This window comes from Rhineura floridana, chromosome 1, assembly GCF_030035675.1.
Source record: "Rhineura floridana isolate rRhiFlo1 chromosome 1, rRhiFlo1.hap2, whole genome shotgun sequence".
Classification (NCBI taxonomy): domain Eukaryota; kingdom Metazoa; phylum Chordata; class Lepidosauria; order Squamata; family Rhineuridae; genus Rhineura; species Rhineura floridana.
The window spans coordinates 95,234,296-95,256,087 of NC_084480.1; the positions used below are offsets into that span (position 1 = coordinate 95,234,296).

The window sequence follows — 21,792 nt, forward strand, 5'->3', positions numbered from 1 at the left end:
TATCTGTATCCTGAGCATCATTTATGTCTTATTTCTACTTCAAGTATTGAATGTATGAAAAAATCTTGCTGTCAGTTAGAAGAATCAATGTTCTGATTATTTTCTGTAAAACATGCAAGAGCCTGATGTCAAGCAAAATGGGCAGCTAAACTGCAATAAACTGCTATTCAATGTTTATTTCACATAAAATTAAATGCATTTAATTAATTCATTTTTGTAGTACTGTATTCTACTTCTTAAGAGAGTTTTCATTCAATGATTAACAGTGACATACGATATCCAAACAAGTTGTGAAAGCTATTTAATATAGTTTTATACTATTCAAAGCCTTTATAGGCAATTCCTTGCTAAATACGACTCATTCAACCATAACTAACCTTGTCAGTTGCATCAAGGTCAGCACCATGCTCCGCCAAACATTCCACAATATCATGGTAACCTCTAGCTGAGGCTGTCAGGAGTGGAGTTTCCCCTTCTCTATTCTTAACATTCACATTACAGCCTGCCTTGCACAGAGCTTTGGCAACAAGGTAATAGCCATGCCAAGCAGCACAGTGCAAAGGAGTTTCTTCTTCCTGTAAAATAATTTAATAACACTGCCATTAAGAAACCTGACATAGCTATATTGCTTTAACACCACTTCAAATTTTGACTCAATAAATCTAACTCTTAGGAAAATGTTACCACCAAATTAAGACCTTATTTACATGTTATGGTTCACTTTGTGAATTAGCCCCTTTCACAAATCAGTCGGGCACAGCAGTGGCCCTGCCCCCTTGAAAGTCCACATTCTGGTGTGGACATCTGCAGGAGGAAGCCTACACGTAAATAGTGTTCTGTGCATAGGATTCAATCATGCAGATTACCTTGCCACGGTCTGTGTCAGTGGTGTGGCCCTGCTCCAAGTAAACCTATGGCCAGCTTGTGAAACTGTAAATTCTATTAGAGTTGACATCTATAGATCATAAACAATCCGAAGAGTTACAGAGAAGTTTAAACCATGAATCCTACTACTATAATGGTACAACCAAGACTGTTAAAGAGATTACATATATTCATGATCATCTTCCATAGCAGCAAACCATGAAAGGACATGCTTACTACTACAGTGACTAAATTGGTTGACATCACTAAAACACCACGTAGTGAGAATTTATCACTGGCCTGCCATAAGGTATACGGGATATCTGAAAGTTATTCAAGCTGTATCTCATAAAAATCTCTTCTAGCATAGTTATACATGGGATGAGAAAAGAAAAGTCTTTTAAACAAGTTGAAGCTTATCATATATTTAGAGAATTTTCACCAGCTAGCAAAACAATGTGTGAACAGATGACTCATCTCAACCAGCCCGTAACTGGTACTTGCATACAGTGTACTTGCATCAGGAAGCAACTCATATGACTGCAGTGAACAGAAGAAAGGGAGTTGCAGGTTATGAAATTAATGATGGCTAGATCTGTGATCAACTGGTTCACGTACGCTTTTCTGTCAAGTCAGCAATTATAATATATTCACAAAAAATGTACTGGGAGAACCAGCCTCCTTAGTGTTGGTGATTAGTTGGTGAAGTGCCATAGCACAGCAGTAGAGCACATGCTTTGCATGCAAAAGGCTCCAGTTCCATTCTCCAGCATCTCCAGGTAGGGCTGGGAAAGATTCCTGTCTGAAGCACTATAGCATTGTTACCAGTCAGGGTAGACAATAATGAGCTCGATGGACTGATCTGACTCAGTACAAGGCAGCTTCCTATGTTCCTGTGTTTATTAGTATTTTTTTAATTAAACCATGCTGCCATCCAACTTAAAGTACAGAGTGGTAAGGAATGCCTCTGTTCTAGCAGGGATAAGGCTTAGTTCTCACTACTCACCTTATCTTGAAAATTTGGATTCGATCCAATGCTGCAGAGGTACTGAACCACATCAACATGACCATACCGAGATGCCACATGGAGTGCAGTTTCTCCAGACTGTGATTAGAAGACAACCACACAAATGTTACTGCTCATGCTAATATACAGTGCCTTGGAAAAGTATTCAGACCCCTGACCAATGCTCTCATATTACTGAATTACAAATGGTACATTGTAATTTTATTCCATGTGAAACTCAAAATCGAGTATTGTAAGGTGAAATTGGTTTTAAGTTGGGAAATGTTTGTAAGAAACATAAAAAACAAACATATTGCTTGCCTAAGCATCCAACCCCCACAAATTAATATTTGGTAGAGCCACCTTTCGCTCCAATAACAGCTTTAAGTCTTTTGGGGTAGGTATGTATCAGCTTTGCACACAGTGTTGGAGGGATTTTGGACCATTCTTCTCGGCAGATTTGGCCCAGGTTGTTCAGGTTGGTTGGACGTCGCTTGTGGACCGCAATTTTCAAAGAGCGCCACAGATTCTCAGTGGGATTGAGATCAGGACTTTGACTGGGCCACTGTAGGACATTCACCTTTTTGTTCTTGAGCCACTCTAAGGCTTTGGCCTTGTGCTCCGGATCAATGTCCTCCTGCTGAAAAGTGAATTTCCTCCCAAGCTTCAGTTTTTTTTAGTGGACTGAAGCAGGTTCTCTTGCAGTATTTCTCTGTATCCATCCATTCTTCCTTCAATTTTAACAACGTGCTCAGTCCCTGTTGATGAGAAGCATCCACACAGCATGCTGTTGGCACCACCATACTTCACTGTAGGGATGGTGTGTCTTGAGGCATGGGCAGTGTTAGGTTTGCACCACACATAGCATTTTGAGTTTTGGCCAAAAAGTTCTATCTTGGTCTCATCTGACTACAAAACCTTTTCCCACATCACAGCTGGGGCACTCTCATGCTTTCTGGCTTTCAGACGTGCTTTCAGATGGTACTTTTTGAGTAATGGCTTCTTTCTTGCCACCCTCCCATACAGGCCAGTCTTATGCAGAGCTCTTGATATGGTTGACTGCCCATTAGTTCACTCGCAGCCACTGAACTCTGTAGCTCCTTCAGAGTGATTGTTGGCCTCTCTGTGGCTTTTCCCACAAGTCTCCTTCTTGTTCGAGTGCTGAGTTTTGAGGGGCGGCCTTTTCTTGGCAGTGTCTGGGTGGCGTGATGCACTTCCACTTCCTGATTACTGATCCAACTGTGCTCACTGGGATATCCAAAAACTTGGATATTATTTTGTACCATTTTCTTAAACTATGCATTTGTATTACATTATCTCTCACTTCTGCAGAATTCTCTTTTGTCTTCCTCTTCCTTCAGATCCACAGCCTGACCAATGATGCTTCAACAGTGGGGTTTTTATCCTGACATTGTGACAGCAACTTTAATGGTTCACAGGTGGAGGCCAATGGTAAGGTAATTGTGTCCCTGATGGGGCAATTTCTTTCATTTGTGTAAACTGGGAGCTTCCACAGCACAGGAGTTGAATACTTATGCAAGCAACATGTTTCAGTTTTTTATATTTCTTACACACATTTCCCAACATAACACCAATGTCACCTTACAATAATTGATTTTGAGTTTCAGTGTTTCAAAATAAAATATACAGAATGAAATTACAATGTACCATTTGTAATTCAGTAATATGAGAGCATTGGTAAGGGGTCTGATTACTTTTGCAAGGCACTGTAACCCCCACATTATGAGTTATATTAGTTTCTATAAACATTTGATGGGAATAACCTATATAGAGAAGCTTGGTCTTTTGCTCCATTGCTACTTTCAAAGGAAAAATAAGGCATTGGTCATTCCACCATTTTATTATACTAGTAAAGGCCATACAGTATTTTCAAATTTAGCCTTCTCTTGATTGTCTTGCCTGCTTGTAGAAGGCCAGACCCAATGTTATTACACAATCTATCTTCTCAAAGCAGTCAAGCAGCCTTTTCGAGGTTAAGGTTCTAAAGTATTTTTGGTCTGGTCACTAAATTGTTCTTTTGTTTTACACCATGGAAGTACAGGGACATTTTGTGCACTTAACAATATCTAAATATTAAATCACAGAATTCTCTTTCATACTACACATCAGGTGTGGGGAACAACTGGCCCACCAGATGTTGCTGAACAACTCCTATCATCATTGGCATCCTTGCTGAAGCTGATGGGAATTGCAGTTCAGCAACATCTGGACGGCCAAACGTTCTCCATCCTTGATGTATATGAAAGATACAGTTGCTTTGGAAGGCAAATTTAGAGTTTATAGCCACTGCAACTAGACTGGGGTATTCAGTGTGGTGTGTTGGAAATAGTATCAGGAGGCCAGAGATGACAATATATAAACTACTGCTATACATTACTGAAATGCATGCTAAAAGCCACAATACAGTCACATTTCTCTCCATTCCTTACAGCTTTAATAACAAGAAATGAGAGAGATGAGACCATGTCTGTTAGAAAATACAGTGGGTTGGATCCAGAGGTATGTGTGCATAACGGGGCTGGTGGAAACTGACTTCCCTGTTCCATCCTCCCCATGGCAATGCTGCTCCCAATGCTGCTCAGTGGGTTGGGCTGTGGCACTGGGGGGAGGGCTGTGGGGGGGTTCCCAGAAATAATCAGACAAGGAAAACTTCTGAGTAGGAACTCCATTTTTGGAAAGTACTTCTGCTCAACTTTTAGGGATTCCCCCTTAGCCCCCTGTGTCACAGCTCCCTCATACAGCACCGTGCCCCAACCCTCAATGGTGTGTGTGTGTGTGAATCATCTTCTAGCAGCCCCATTATATGCATTTAGGTTCAACCACTTATAATACAACTTTACCTCAGTTTTCACCATTAACAAGTAATGGTTGCACAAAAGAGAGGAAATAAATTTTGGTTGCTTATGTTCACGGATTGATTTTATGTAGACTATTATCTAAATCAGTGTTTCTCAAACAGTCAGTTAGGATCTACCAGTGGGTCTTATGCAATTTCTGCTTGCCAGCTGCCTCCTCACTTTCTTCACCCCCTAGCCACGCCAGAGGTTTGACTGAACTAATGCCAGCCCCAATCAACTCCTTGGCATGAGGACTAAAGATAGCTGGGAGACAAGAGACATTCAGTAGGGAAGGATGGAAGGAAGGTCTCCTTTCTCTGAGGGGAACAGGCCAGAAGAGGTGTTGAAGGAAATTAGAAAGAGACATACAAGTTTAATATTTATTATTACTATTATTATGAATAAAATAAACTGAGAATAGAAAGGGGAGAAGAGAGGAGAGCTATGTCAGGAGGAAGTGAACGATGAATGTAAAAGGACCAGGCAGGAGGAGTGAAACAAACTAGCAGTTTTGAAGAGAGTAAGGTACAAGTTGGGTGTGAAAGGAGAATGGGATAACAAAATCACAGGAGATGGGTAAAAATACTTTGAAAGGGATGTGGAGGTGGGAAGGGAAAATATATAAAAAAAAAACCTTCTCCATTTAGCGCCTCTGAATTCTGCCTAAAATGGGAAAGCTGAATCACACTACCTCAAGAGCAAATTCTTGTACATAGATTGAAGAAAGCTGAATTATAGAACTCCTTGCTGCAGGGAAAATATTGTGGCTTAAGAATTTAGCAATTTCCAAAGATGGATTAAACATCAGTACAAAGCGATGCCAGTAACTGCCAGATAATTATGCCGAAGCCTGTCTCCATCTGCCATCATTTGACACTGTCTCTGTCCCTACTCCACCTTTTGTGACTGATGGGTCTCAGTAATGTTCACTTGTCTCAAATAGGTCTGGGGGGAGGGTAGAAATTTGATAATCCCTGATCTAAATGACTGTTTGCAAGCTTTTACTGACATTCTTTGAATACCCCGGTGTCAAAAGCATGCAGAGAGGCATTTTTGCAACTATCCTACAACATGCAGAGATGCTTCAAAGACAACATGTTTGAAAATATTTATTCCAGGCATTTTCATACTGTCTTTCAACCATATGCCCAGGTCAGTTTACAAGAAAAAAAACCCATTAAAATGTCACACTGGTTATTTTCGCCTGATTTATTGCTTACTTTGCAAATGTTTGTTTTTAAAAAAAATATTTTAAAAACTCTGCTTTTCAGGCCATAGGCCCTACAAGGCAACTAAAAGAGCAACCCTAACCCTTTGCCCAGGAGCAGTGCTACAGACAGAAGCAATTGCTGCATCTGAGGGCAGAAGGGGAGCAAGGTTTTGTTTGTTTTTACTGTGTCAGCTCCAGACCACTGAAGCCGAGGGCCCAAGGATCAAGCTCCTTGGGGGGATGTATGGTACTTTGGAACAAACAAATCCAAAACTGTTGATGCCCTGCCCCCCAAATACCACTTTGTGGCTTGCCGCAGGATACAACTAGGTGGAGAACTCCTAGCAGCAGCTTCCCACCCAAGTTGTATGTAGCACAGACCTCCACACTGAGAGAGGCTTCCCAAGCCACCTTAGTGCATGGCTTACTTCTGAACAGAGAAGTATAAAATAGAATAGCATTGCAATGCACATAATAAAAAAGGTTAAAAAATAATGCTTAAACAGTTTAAACCTTTTGCTCTTACCTTATCTCTAACATCAAAGGGACATTTATTTAGATGGAGAAATTTCAGAGTTTCCACATGACCATGTCGAGATGCCCAATAGATTGCATTAGATCCTGCCTGTCCAAAATATTAATCATGGCAATCAATAAAAACATAAGTAAATTTCAGCAACATGTTTAGGACAATATTACATATTTAGGATAAATACCTATATCTAACAAAGGGACTTTTTCCAAAGCAGAACAGTTTTATTTATTTATTTATCACTCACTATATTGGCTAAAGTCAAACAAATTCATATGGGTATTAACTTTCCAGTACTAACGAAAGTGCTGAATAGAAATAGGTGAGAATGCAGTTGTTTTAGCCATACTTAAAATACGAATTGCTAAGGTAGAGGAGTGATTGAACTCTACAGGGTTCATTTGTAACAATGAAAACAAATGTTCAATCTGTTTGTTCCCTTCTAAAATGTACTGCAAATAAGTGACACATTTAGATATCAGCAGTGATCAAACAATTAGCTCACCTTACCTTATCTTGGACATCAATGTGGGCACCTCGCTTTAGGAATAATTGAAGCATTTGAATATTTCCACATCCAGAAGCAATCAGAAATGGTGGTGTCCCATGCTGCAAAGAACAAACTGTTAAAAACTGAGCATTTTTCTCAGAGAAGGATGTACTGGAAATAAATGTATGCTTTTACTTATGCAAAATCTCAGACATATGCCCTTACTCTGCTTTTCAAGAGCTGGGTTAACATCACCATGAAAGACAGTCTAGACACATTTAACAAACAGCAAACAACCACAGTACAAAAGTAACAAAAATAAAATATAATGGAATAACTATAGCACACAGTAATAAAGTGAATTTAAAGCAGAACAAACATGGAAAAGAACATATAACATTATATACTTGGCTAATAAGATGTATTTCTGCGAAAGATTTAGAGTGGATCTGGTGCACCATGTGGAGTAGCTCTGTGAGTTTGTGTGGCGGAGGAAACAAATAAAATCCCACATCGAACAAGCAGGTTGTTGGGTGGTTTTTTTTTTTTTGCATTATTAGGAATATTGTTTCCACAACGTAGTAAAGAACAGTTCTGCTATATTTAAGCTTTGTAAAGATTTATCTAGAGCAGCGTACAAATCAAAAAGGATATTGACAAATTATAAAGAATGAATTCATTAGAGAGATGCAAAGACAATGAAAGATCTAGAAGACAAATTATGATTTAAGGATAAAGGAAATGAGTATGTTTAATTACACAGAAAAACAGTGGTGGTGGTGGTACACTGGCAGTTTTCAGACATTATTTATGAAAAAGAAAAGGAACAAACTATGCACTTTTTTTCACCAGGACAGAAAAATAAGAAACAAATGCAGGTAAATTTGGCATAGCTATCAAGAAAAAACATCCACATTTTAAGTGTAGTTCAAGAATGGAAACCACTGTCTAAAAGTGTTGGACATTTTCTCAAAAAGTACTTGAAAAGCCTATAAAGGATGTTTTTGAGATACCAAGGGGGAGAGGTAGGTACTCCATATACAAATAAATAAAAAAACCATGTACTCTAAAACCTTCCCAGGAAGATTTTCCTGAAGTGAAACAGGAAAGCTCATGAGTCTATGGATGATTGCTGTTTGTCAGTAAAATGATAGTTATTTTTAAAAAATAGATGGATGACTATTTACTGAGCAAATAACAAGACAACCACAACATACCTTATTAGGTTGATTGACATCGTAATTGGTCAAAGACCCCAGAAGATGCTGGAGACCAGGAACATTGTCATCATTGATGGCATGAATGATGGCTTTCATTACAAATGAATCTTCCTCATCCTCATAAATTAACCAGAAAGTCAGATAGAAGGGGAAATACAAGATATAAGGAGTTGTTAGCTTCGGGATGGAAGGTACTTCCGTTGTGATGGTATGGAAAGGAAATAAAATTGTCAACAGCAATATATCATAATTTCACAGTATGACTGCCATTCCTAATGGGAATCAAGCTGTTAAAGTATTTGCACATACTTTGGAGAGACTTTAGTTTCTCTATTAAGAGGTCTCCTTGTTGTGTGTCTGCACGTATTATTCACCCCATGATTTAAAAGAGCTGTTTGGCATTTCATAATTTAAGATATTTTTTAAAGCAACATCAAAATAAAAACAGGAGTAAGCAGTACCTATTTCCCAAGAATGATTGAGCAACATCGTAAAACATAACTGCTACAATCACTTTTATCTTGAGCTTATAGGTTTTAAACCATAGTGGCACAAGGGTGCAATCCGTTCTACGGGAAAGTTAGTTTAGTAAGACAACTGATTCAGCATTAAAAAGGAACAACAAATAATAAGTAGGGATTTTATTTACAAAAAAGTGGAAGTTAGCAACGGGACAAAATGAGAGTAAGGTGCTACTCTGCAGAATTTCTGATGCCTTAAGCTGCAATCCAATACATTTCTACTCAGAACTAAACTCCACTTGGGTTCAAAGGGACTTACTTCCAGATAAGTGTGTATTGGATTGCAGCCTAAGTCTTTTAATTCTAAGGGAAAAAATGTTTGCTCGATACCTATAAGTAGTATTTAAGAGCAGCTGAATGCAGGAAGCATTTAATAAAGTGCAGAAAAAACCTCAAAAATATTACTGATTTTATACATCTTCAACTATAAATATGAAAGACTCAAAAGAGATAATATATCTGCTTTCAGGTGAAAAGTATATAAAAAAGTATTTCCCAAACCACTCCCATCAATAAGGGCAATGAAACCAACAGCTCACAGATGTGGGCTTCTTATTCCAAAATATGTCTTATTTATTAGTCTCTACACAAAACTTTGCTGAAAGTGTCAGCTTTCTATCTATACTTTATTTTACATCAGACATGGAAATTATGAAAGAGAGGGCTGCCATTTCTGAATCTCATAGTCTACCCAGTTCATTTCAGAAGTCAATACCAACAAAAAGTTTTAAGAGCCTTGAGCACTAATTATTTGTCTGGTCTTCAGAAAATCTTCACAAATTGGTTTGTGACACAAACCAACCAACCAAATATGTTTTATAAACACAAATAAATAGATAAGGCCTAACAGTGGACTAAAGCATAGTTTATCATTATGGGAATAAGCCTACTTGAGTCTCAGGCTTGAGTGAGTTCCCTTTCCCTGGCACAGATGTGAGGGGAAGATTGAAAGTATCTGCTTGCTGGTTTAAACTAAGCCCAGTTCATTGCTACATCTGAACTGAGAACTGCAAACTATGGCAACTTTTAAACTATGGTTTATTGAAAAAAGCCAAGCCAGAAATCATGAACTGAGCTTGGCTTGTTTCAATAAACCATAGATTAAACTAACCACAGTTTTGCCTAGTGTGACAGAATGACAAACAACAGTAAGTTTAAACCAGAGCACAGATGTTTCCAATTTCTTCACTGTGATCACTAAACTATGGTTTAGCATTAAACTGTGGTGCAGCATTAAAACAAAAAACTAGTTTTTGGTGTGTACTAATCTCTGGCTTATGCTAAATCTTTGTAGACATATGTACATTGAATGTTCCATATGGAGTTCATAGCCTGTGGCATAATGTGTATGAATTATACATCTAGCATGGCTCCACAGATCTGAGTGCAAACCATGTTGTGTGAGCAAATAGCCTACAGAGTACTGAAATCAAGTCTACATGCTATAGTCTCCATTCAGGGCTGGTCCTGAATAGCTTTGTTTCAGGACAAACTGAATATATAGGACACACGGCTATTAGTTAGCATTACTATCTTATTCAACTTCCTGAGGCAGATGGTCACCATAAAAATGTGAAGAGTTGTGGAAAAGAGAGGTGGAGTATATGAAAAGAGAGAGCAAGTCAGCAAACAGGGAGTTGGCAGCTTGGATTAAGGGCCACTGGGGAAATGGAGCACAGATACCCCCATCTTCCTTCATCCAAGTCCCTTTGTTCATTTATCACAATGCAAACAAGAGGTGGGGCCAAAACTACCAGACCAGATGAACAATCACAACGATGTGATGATGATCCAGCAGCTGGTCTTGGGGGAGTTGTACACAACTTTCCCGTTGCCCTAGGCTTCCCTACTGATCTTCCTCCATGCTGCCTGCTAGTGGCTTCTTGGGAATGGCAGTCTCATCTTATGTCCCTTGCACAAGGCCCTTGTTTGCTACACTGTTAACACCCAAGCAAATATGTGGCCACACTCTCAGTTGTATCATACAGATGCCAGTTTGGATGAGGACTGCAATGTAAGCAGAAAGGGAGAGAATCCTCCTACACCTCAGTACCCCAATGCTCATCAGCCAAGCCACTGCTGCAATTAAGGTGGCTAGTATGAATGAGGGAGCCAGAACGTCAGTCCAGTTTTCTGAATACCTGCTGCCCTTCTTCATTCACATGAGGGGCTTCTGGCTAGTTTCTGAATAATAGCCCTTATTAATGATGCTAAAAACTTTCACTGATAAGGTAAAGGTTACAATAATAAATTAGCTTTGCCCAGAAATACTGAGCGCAGTAGTGATTGAGCAATATTTAATTATCTACCTAAAATTAGAGATATTGTCTGCGTATTGTTTCATTTCTGCATTTATCATCTCCTTGGCATTAGTATGAACCACCGACAAGGCACATTACAACTGCATGCATTGCAGTTCAGGAGATGTTACATTCTATGTTAATCACCATACTCCAAGCATTTACTTACCAGAGTGTCGTCGCTCCTAGCTACGCTCATGTTACTTCTGGACAAAAAGGATCTTGATAATCTTTGGCATAATGATATTAAGCGTACAGATTGCTTTTATAAAAGAGAAGAGACAAATATTTATGTGAAACTATAAGAACTTAGTATAGGAATCATGTCTGATAAGATTTTAGTTCTCCAGGCGATATTGCTGAACTGCTAGTAGCTATAATGGTCAAGCTAAATCTCTAAGGCCTATATTTTTATATGGTCAATTTGCCACAAGATAATAATATTGTTACACACTGCCTGCTTCTGTGAGAATTCTAGGTGTCATGCTATAAAATATAGTTTCCTTTAGATGAAAGAGGTTGGATGTTTTTATGATGTTTTTGCAATATCTGTTCAGCAGGAAACAAATAGATTTCTATGCCAGACAGCAAAACTATTTGATCCTACATCAGAGTCCCAGAAAGAAAGTACAGCCTTCCCAATAGCTGCTTCCAGTCCAGTTGACTCCTGCTAAAACCCTCTCCCCCACACCTATTGTATCAAAATTTGAACTGGCAATAATTTTCATTCCCCCTCCCTCCTTTAACCTGCAGAGCAAGCTGCAGACAAATTGCCCACCAAATATAAAAAATAAAAATGTAATGGTGGGGTGGCCAATGTAGTGACCTCCAGATGTTTGTTTGCTTATTTATGTTGTTCGACGACAACCCCCATCAGCCCCACCATGCATAGCCAATGATAAAGGATGATGGGGTTGTAGACCAGCAACATCTGGGTACTCTTCTTCTTAACCATTAGTCCCCATTGAGGAAATGTCCACTGATCATCTGTGATTGATTGCTAATAAGCATCTGAATGAAATATGCCACCAAGCAGTCATGTAGTCAATACTGTCATGTTCATATTGTGTGACATATAGTACAACTGTGCCACTGTGGAATATGATATTTTGACGGGAATCTAATTTTCTTGTAAGTGATCTATCATGTTAGAAAGTCACAAGGGAGTCAGATCTAGGTCAAAACAGTCTGCGTCTGTGTTGGAATTGCTTTTTAATATGTTTTTTAAACCTTTTTAAAAAACTATGTTTTTAACTTTTTTACTTTTTTTTAAGATGTCTTCAAAGCTTTTAAAAAATATTTTTAGAAATGTTTTGTTTTAATGTATTAAAGACTGTTTTTATGATGTTTTAAAGTATGTTTTTAGTGCTTTTGTTTGCAGCCCTGGGCTCCTGCTGGGAGGAAGGGCGGGATAGAAATCAAATAATAAATAAATAAATAAAATTAGAATACTTTTTATAGTGCTGAAATCACAAACACCCACAATCATTTCAATATCTCGTTTCAATAAGGAATTCCCTTTTCTATTGCTGGACTTAACCGCTGGCTCTCTCCCTACTCATTATACCTCAATGGTAATTATGTACTCTGCACTACATCTCTTCCTTCAAAGTTATCCTGCATGTCACTTTTTTACAATCTGAAATAAACTCCTTAATGATCTTACATCTTGCTGATACTCTTTGCTTTCTCAACTATACATTGAAAACGCTATACACTGCTCAGCTGTAACGTCCCATACCAATTTCACTCTAAAAGTTGAATAAACATACAGGAAGTTTAAGACTGAATTTGGACCAAATAATTTAAGGCAGTGATGAAACTCTCAAAAGCTTTAACATGCAAATATATATTGCTGGGTTCACAAGACATGTTAATTATACTTAATGTTTAACTATGGTTTAATGTGAACAGGTAGCTTTAGCTTGTCAGGTCTTCCAAATCCAGACTCACGCCATGAGCGATAAGTCAAGAACAAGTCTTGGCTACCACCTGTTTGTTTGGAGAGAAACAAACCAGAAGCCTGGATTTAGAAGACATGACAAATCAAGGCTTCTGGTTTGCTGACCTTTTGACTTTTGAGCAGTATACACCAGCATGCTGCACATTCATAGTTAAGCATTAATTATGGTTTAACGTAGTATGCAAACCAGGCTATTGATACATATTCCAAAGGCAAAGATCAACATTTATTGTAAAGAATTGTTAGAACTTACTTTCCATTTCCTTCGTGCTGCAAACTTTTTGAATTTCTCCATATTTACTGCAGATGCTTTTCTACTTAGTGCTTGAAGGGTATCCTTAGGCTGTGAGGAAATTAAAATAACACTTTCAAATGCTATATTCTACAGTGAAGGAGAAAGAAGGCAGAAGATACTGTCTTCTATATGAGAGAAAAAAGAGGCAATGAGACAAACTTGAGTAACAAAATAGATAATGAGGATATGATAATCTATGTGTTTCAAACTAACCTTGATCCATGGGTGCTGCAAACTGTCTTGAATTGTCATTCTCTTCCTTTTGAAGGAGAAACAATTTTGTTTTATTTTATTATATTTATATCCTGCCTTTTCTTCAAATACCTCAAGCATGCATGCATGTCACCCCCTTTTTAATTCTCACAATTGCCCTGTAAAGTAGGTTAGGCTGAGAGATGGTGAGCGGCTAAAGATCAGTTTCATAGTTCCCTGGGAATTTGAACATAATTCTGGCTCAGTCCAACATTCTAACCACTACACCAGACTGGCTCTAATGTATTATTCACAGTGTTCTTTTTAATATCACTACATATTTATATAGGGCCACAAACATGGAAGAACTAAAAAATTATCAAATGTATATAAAACTGGAAGTGGGCAGAAACTTTCAAAGCCTGGATCAACAGAGCAGGGGAGATCTGTCTTACTCGAAAACGGATAAGGGTACCTAATATTTATTTTCCTACATTTATATCCTGCTTTTTTTTCATAATAGAGCTCAAGGCAGCATACAAGTGGTTCCCAGGCAGTCTCCCATCCAGGTACTGACCCAACCTGGACCTGCTTAGCTTCAGTAAAGTGATGACCTCATGCGCCTTTAGTCCATAACCAGAGGCCTACTAGTTATTCCCATTTTGTGACTCAATGTCACAAAATAAACATTGGAAGAAACTCACTTTGGATCCTTAATTAGAAGTCTTCTTATAAAACCTTTAGCTAGAGCACTGGTATTACTGAAGAATTCTTCCTCAAAGTCATAGTTCACTGCAGACACATTGGCTAATGTTTCTTGTTTTGTTTCCCCAAGAAACGGTGATGCACCACTTAGACTGTAAAAAAAGAAGTTTGATCACAATTAACTATCACGATTCCTGGATAAAAAGCTTGATTCTAGCATGGATTTTTTAAAAAAGTGATTCTGAGGCTCAGCCTAATAACTTAAAAAAGATTTCATGTTCATATTATCTTTTCAGTGACTGCAACTATCGGAATTCATATCCCTTTGTTTTTCATCATTTATGCTGGTTGCATGGAAAAACACACAATTCATAACAAAACAAATAAGTGAACATAAAAATAATTCATAATATTGAAAATAAGAATAGAAACAGATTACGCTTTGTAAGTATATGTTCTGAAACTTATGCACGAGTATTCAAAACTAGTTCTTAATAAGATTGTTTTGGACCTGGATAGATGAGTGACCTTAGCTATAAGTTTGTAGCATTGAATTAATATCCTCAAAAGTAAAACAAAATGATTTTAGAGTTTTAATACTCACAGAATATAAGTTATTACACCAATGCTCCTAGAAAGGAAGATGGGAGAAGATCACTACTCAAACACATACAACAAAATTACAAACAACTCAAGTACCAGAAAAATTGAGCACTTACCACATATCTGCCTCAAGGCCCAGTGGCTCATAGTTTACTATTTCAGGAGCTAAGAGACAAAGCAGTAGCTTTAGTAAATAGGCAAAGCAGCAGGCAGTTTGACAAACAAAAACAATACTATTTCTATACAACCTGATTGAAATTGCACACAATACATCCTACTGCTTTCATCTATGAAGTATACATTCCACAAGGTGAGGGTCTAGAAAGAACAACTGGAAAAAGCAAATTTTCCAGTAGGAATCAAATATATCAATTACATCAGTTTACAAATTGTATTAGTTTATATATGTGGAGATCCACTTATAAGCACTTTGTACTTAATTTTATCACAATCCTAACCCCTTTTTAACTTTTACAAGGCTGGGTCAGACTGTTCTGTAAGATACAAGCTTGTTAAGCTATGATCCACTGTTCCTTATATTTGAAAACAATACATTCCATTATGTACTGTTGCCACAATTATCCATGCTCTGGAAAAATCCAGACTAGAATACTGCAGTATATTGTAACAGGGCTGATTTTGAAGACTATCCAGAAACTTCAGCTGGGTCAGCATATGGAAGCCAGGCTGCTGATTGGATCATCTCACTAGAATAAAAAAAATAATCACCGATATCCAATTTGTATTTGAGCACAGCTCAAAGTGCTGTTTTTGATTTATAAATCTCTAGGTAATAGTCTGGGAGTGCTTACTTCCATATGAACCTGTGCGTCAGTTCGTGAGTGACCTGCCTTCAGTGATCAGGTGGATGGTGATGAGAAATAAGTCCAGCAGCACATTTGTGTATGCGGAATGGAGGATGGAGTGGCTCCCTCCTTGAGGTGGTTGGTGCTGCACCAAAGGTTGGGGAACTTTGGGTTGGGGATGGCAGGCCTGCAGATGCGTGTGCAGCCCAGGACTCTATTCTGGAACTCCCCTGACCTCACTGCCACCTTACCCCACCTGTTTCAGTTCCTGTTGCTAAAGCACCACTGCTGCTGCTCCACCAGCCCCCTCACGTACCACTGCTGATTCCTTCTCAGTGCTAGTATCCCAGTTGTGGGATACCTTCCTAAAGGACACTTGAATGTCACCTACTCAATCAACTTTTGGGCATCACATTAGGGCTCCAATAATCTGTAAGTGCATGCACAAACACCCACACAGACATTTAACTCACTAGAATTTAGAGGCAAGCATTTATAGAATTGCACAGTAAGACAGTTTATTCTCTTGAGCTTTTAACAAATTATTTCTCCCGCTCCTATCTCTGCTATTTTACTGGTGCTTTATCATGTTGGTTTCACTGTGGCTTTTTGTTATAAATATATATGTGCCCAGGCAGGCATGCCCAGGCAGAATGTTAAAATCACAACTCTTACAGATATAAAAGTGTGTTAAATTGGTGAATATTACCTAGAAAACACTGTTAAAGACGATGGGCAATACTTAAAGAGAATACATTCTACTAAAAAGTCAGTGACCTTTTCCTGTAGTAATCACTACTCACATCTGAAATATCTGGCTAAGTAATACTGACACATACATATCAAACTGCCTACTAATTATGTGTTTGGCACTCAAAAGGCTGTGGGTTTTTTGCTAACATATAAAACATACCATACCTCTTTTACACCTTCCTGTTTTTAATTTTCTGCTTGATGAACAATATTCAACTTTATTTCTTTGTTAATCTCTTTTCTGTATGAGATCTTCCCCTGTTCCACTCTCTTAACATATGTAAATGTACATGCCCTGGAAGTCTTCTTTTGGCGTTTCCCTGACTTTTCACAGATTGGCATTCTGGATATAAGCCAGTTTAACTCCCTCAGTATCTTGTGAAAGATTTCTGTATGGTTATCCATGACATTTTTTCTTCAGTTTATTTTAACAAAAGTTTCTTCCTTTTCCTCCTGACTTCAAATTTCATTTTTTGCCACATTATAAACCTTATTAATGCCTGGTTTCTTTACTTGATTTTTCCCCCTTTATCACTGCCTTTGTTCTATGCTCTCTCCCTTTTCTTATTTGGATAGGAAAACAATTTTGCTTTTCATAGTTTATTTATACAATGCTTCCTTCTGTTTTCCTTCCCTATACTGTACTGTATGAATGTTCCACACTGTTATTGGTGTTATATTTTCCAAGTTATTATGAGTCTATTTTAGAAAGATGCATGAGGTTTTTCCCCTCATGTCTTTATTGGACTATTTTGTTGCCTGATAGAAACAGATAATAAAACATCTTTCTCCGCCTTCTGTCTTTGCTTATATGTAACTATATGTAAGGGGCTATGTGAACACACTTTTATGCTTCACACATATATATTTATTTCACAGAGTATTTAAATCAATTTTAGCTGTTCCTTTTCTTCAGTATAGGCACTGATATCAACAGCTTTTTCTCCTCACAGAAATTCTATTTTTACTTCTCACACTCCTCTTTAATTTCACCTTGCTGAAATTGCTGTAATTTCTTTCTAATATAAGCCACCTGCTGCTCTCTGAACTTTTCTTTTTTGACTGCGAATGCCTTCATTTCTCTCTGCCTTAGACATACAATGTTTTTAACCTTTATTGTTTTTATAATATTGTCTCCATTTTGATTAATGACTGTGCTGAGGTATTGATAATCCTTGACAAGTTCAATGTCCTCACTGTCAACTTTAAAGTTACATAAATCTTCTGTTGTCTTTACTTTAGTCTCCTTGATGTTCAGCTGTAGTCCTGCTTTTGTGCTTTCCTCTTTAACTTTCATCAGCATTCTTTCAAATCATTACTGGTTTCTGCTAGTAGTATGGTATCTTCTGCATATCTTAAATTATTGATATTTCTCCCTCCAATCTTCATACCTCCTTCATCTTGCTCCAATCCCACTTTCTATATGATATGTTCTGCGTATAGATTAAACAAATAGGGTGATAAAATACACCCCTGTCTCACACCTTTCCGATTGGGAACCAATCGGTTTCTCCATATTCTGTCCTTACAGTAGCCTCTTATCCAGAGTATAGGTTGCGCATCAGGACAATCAGATGCTGTGGCACCCCCATTTCCTTTAAAGCATTCCATTGTTTTTTATGATCTACTACACAGTCAAAGGCTTTGCTGTAATCTATAAAGCACAGGGTGATTTTCTTCTGAAATTCCTTGCTCTGCTCCATTATCCAGCGTATGTTTGCAATATGATCTCTGGTGCCTCTTCCCTTTCTAAATCCAGCTTGGACGTCTGGCATTTCTCACTCCATATATGGTGCGAGCCTTTGTTGTAGAATCTTGAGCATTACTTTACTTGCATGGGATATTAAGGCAATAGTTCTATAATTACTGCATTCCTTGGGATCCCCTTTCTTTGGAATTGGGATGTATATCGAACACATCCAGTCTCTGGGCCATTGTCTAGTTTTCCACATTTCTTGACAGATTTTTGTCAAAATTTGGACAGATTCAGTCTCAGTAGCTTGTAGCAGCTGTATTGGTATGCCATCTGTTCCTGGTGATTTGTTTCTTCCAAGTATTTTAAGAGCAACTTTCACCTCACATTCTAAAATTTCTGATTCTTCATCATACGGTTCCTCCATGAATGAATCTGTCATCCTGGCATCTCTTTTATAGAGCTCTTCAGTGTACTGCTTCCATCTTCCTTTTATTTCATCTCGGTCAATCAGTATTGCCCCCTGTTGATTATTCAACTTCCCTACTCTTGGTTTAAATTTCCCTTTCATTTCTTTGTTCTTTTGGAATAGGGCTCTTGTACTTCCCTTTTTGTTGTCCTCTTTTGTTTCTATACAGTAACTATTGTAATAGTTCTCTTTGTCCCTACGTACTAGTCGCTGTATGGTTGCATTTAGGGTTCTGACCGTGTCTCTATCTCCTTTTGCTTTTGCTTTCCTTCTCTCTTTAACCATTTGAAGGGTTTCTTCAGTCTTTCTCTGTTTTTAACTTGAGATATTGTCTTTTTGCATTCTTCCCTGATAATGTTTCTGATTTCACTCCATAGTTCTTCTGGTTCTCTGTCAACTAAGTTTAAAGCCTCAAATCTGTTCCTTATTTGATCTTTATATTATTCTGGGAAGTTATTTAAATTGTATTTTGGCATTATGATTGCTTTGTTGTTCTTCTTTAGCTTTACTGTGATTTTCGATACGACCAGTTCATGATCTGTACCGCAGTCCGCTCCTGGTCTTGTTTTTGCAGAAAGGATGGAACTTCTCCATCTTCTGCTATCAATAATTTCGGCACCACCACTGAAAAGGATGTCTCTCTGGTAGACATTGTCCTAAGCTCAGATGACAGAGAAAACTTGTGAAAGATCTCCAGCCAAGTTTTTAGTTGATGATGATAATCTGGGAGAAAGGTATCTCTTAGACACCCTGATTCCAGGCCATTTAGATTTTTTAGAAGGCCCAAACTAGCACCTTGAATTGAGCTCAGCAACAAATTAATAGTCAGTGACGCTCTTTCAGAATATACTCATGGTGCTGAGTCCCAGTCTTGCTGCCATGCTTAAAACTAGGTATAATTTCTGGATATTCTTTAAAAGCATGCCCATGTACAACACATTACACTGTACATTACATCTAGCCTGTATGTTATTAGAGTATGGGTGACAGAGGCCAGGTCATGTCTCTCCAGGAAGGGGTGAAGTGGCATACCAGTTAAAGATACTACAAATACATATGCCACTTGAGTATCCAGCAGCAAAGCAGGTTCATGCAGAAGCTAGAGAATGCAGACTTGATTCTCAAGGATCCCCATCCAGAACAGGCTGACTACCACTTCCCTGGATTGATACATCATTCACCAACACCACCTCTGTCTTATCTGGATTGAGCTTTCATTTGTTAGCTTTTATCCAGTCCATTACCAACTCCAGATACCAGCTCATACCATATTAACACCTGGGTCCGATATAAAAGCGAAACAGAGCTGAGTGTCATCAGCATATTCCTGTAAACTGCTTTGAGATTTTGTTTAATGTGTGAGTGGTATAGACATACTATTAAATAAATAAATAGCCTCTCACCTGGCACCCAGAATGACCTCCAGGTGACCAGGCATTTGTAAACTGCTGTAACTGGTTCTTATTTTTGGTTTTGAAGTCAGGCCACTCATCTGTCACAAACATCCAAGATAGTATATGGGAATAGGAGGGCTGAACTTGCCATTTCTATGCATTTACTTTCATGGTTGCCCTAAAACAAGTGGTACTCTAAAACAAGGAGGTACCTGGCAATGTACACTCTATCCTATCATGCTAAATACATTGTTCTGCTGTGCAATCTCAAAGGTCTATGCTTGTCCATCAACTGCCTTTGTTCTCAGCACACCATATCTGATGGACTGAAGTTGCCAGCGTATGTGGAATGTGGAGGTCAGTTCTGCACTGGCTACAAGAACCAGCCCACTTCAGCACTGTCATGTAAACATACTACAATGGCTAAATAAGGAAGCAAAACACTCACCAACAAATTCAGGTGTCCCAAAAATGTTCTTAAACTCATTACTAAAGTCTATTTTATGTGCTAAGCCAAAATCAATGATCTTGATGCGAGGCTTTGGTACATTTCTATCCAGCAGCATTATGTTCTCAGGCTTTGAAGAAAAATATTGGTTATGTGTGAACAGTTGCAAAGCAGAGCCACAATTTTGAAAAATATCTTTCAGACAAGTACTCAAACTCATAAGCTCTAAGCATGCAACTCCCCAGAAATGGCTCAGCGGTTCTAAAATAATATTAAACATTCAGACGTCCCCAATACCAACGCATGTATATATGTAAAATATTAAGGTTGGTCTACACATTACAATTGTTGTGGAAACACACTGGTGTTTCACACTGAATCCTGACTGACAGAAGGTCCCAGATGCACATATACGCTGCATTGCATCCAGACTGTATAATATAATGGTGCAACATAGAGCATCTGCTGATCTTTCCAGAACAAGGAGCATTGCTAGGTACTTAACATGTTTGGGGCACAGGCCACAGAACACAAATTTGCACATGCTACTTTGTATGTAGAATACAAATGCAGATTTAGAAATACATTTATTTATATTTCACAGAAGGCAAGACAAGTCCATTAATTTCCCATCCAAATCACCCTAAACAAAATAAATTCTGCAGTTAATTTGAACCCCACACCTAGATCACCTCAAATCAAATCACCTTAGTTTTTAATTAATTTCTCCCCTATTTGTTTTCTACATTCAGTTCAAAATCCATTTTTCCTTCAATTAATAATTACTCCCATTCATCAATCATTAAGTCTTGTTTGACACCGAGATGATACAAGTTGAGATTTCTCAGGCAGGCAGGGGCACAAGAGATCTGGGGAACAGTGCAAAAGACCTGGTGCCTGGTCCCCCACACTCCATGACACTCTTAACAAAAACAGTACAGGCATGCCCCGCTTTAACATACGCAATGGGACCAGAGCGTGTATGTAAAGTGAAAATGTACTTAAAGTGAAGCAATTATCTACGCATGTACTGCACAGCAATCGCCACTAGATGGCAGCGGCGTCATGCCATTAAGTGTCTATTATTGCGAAGCGTGTACGTTAAAGTGGGGTATGGGGGAGTATGGAGCATGTACATTATAGCGAGGCGACTTTAAGTGAAGCGACTTTAAGCGGGGTATGCCTGTAATTTACACTGACTGGGGATTTTATGATGATATGCGAGTTCTAAGGGTTGCTTTATGCACTATTTCCAAAATTAATACCTGTCCAACATACCTTGAGATCAAAGTGTGCAATTTGCAGAGAGTGCAGGTAGTTAACACCATTAAGGATTTGCTTGAGAAATTCTGTGGCCTCCTCTTCAGTCAGAGATTCCTTTTCTGCTAAAAAGTCAAAGAGCTCCCCTCCTGCAACGCTGTGAGAACACGAGCAGCAGTTATTGACTTGCACGTTTTGCCCTACTGATTT

At 38.3% G+C, this 21,792-nt stretch overlaps 1 protein-coding gene across 5 annotated transcripts in view; it reads right to left on the minus strand.

Annotated features, from left to right (window-relative positions):
- Positions 1-21,792, minus strand: part of DAPK1 (death associated protein kinase 1) — a 128,179-nt gene that overhangs the window by 39,020 nt on the left and 67,367 nt on the right. For all 5 annotated transcript variants that reach the window (XM_061626537.1, XM_061626538.1, XM_061626536.1 and 2 more), the window contains 13 exons: positions 21,601-21,739; positions 20,323-20,452; positions 14,876-14,924; positions 14,761-14,787; positions 14,156-14,308; positions 13,473-13,518; positions 13,218-13,307; positions 11,171-11,263; positions 8,178-8,297; positions 6,981-7,079; positions 6,465-6,563; positions 1,871-1,969; positions 378-575 (listed from right to left, as the gene is read on the minus strand). In XM_061626537.1, the coding sequence (XP_061482521.1) occupies positions 378-575; positions 1,871-1,969; positions 6,465-6,563; positions 6,981-7,079; positions 8,178-8,297; positions 11,171-11,263; positions 13,218-13,307; positions 13,473-13,518; positions 14,156-14,308; positions 14,761-14,787; positions 14,876-14,924; positions 20,323-20,452; positions 21,601-21,739 (1,342 nt within the window). The remainder of the gene's footprint in view (positions 1-377; positions 576-1,870; positions 1,970-6,464; positions 6,564-6,980; positions 7,080-8,177; positions 8,298-11,170; positions 11,264-13,217; positions 13,308-13,472; positions 13,519-14,155; positions 14,309-14,760; positions 14,788-14,875; positions 14,925-20,322; positions 20,453-21,600; positions 21,740-21,792) is intronic.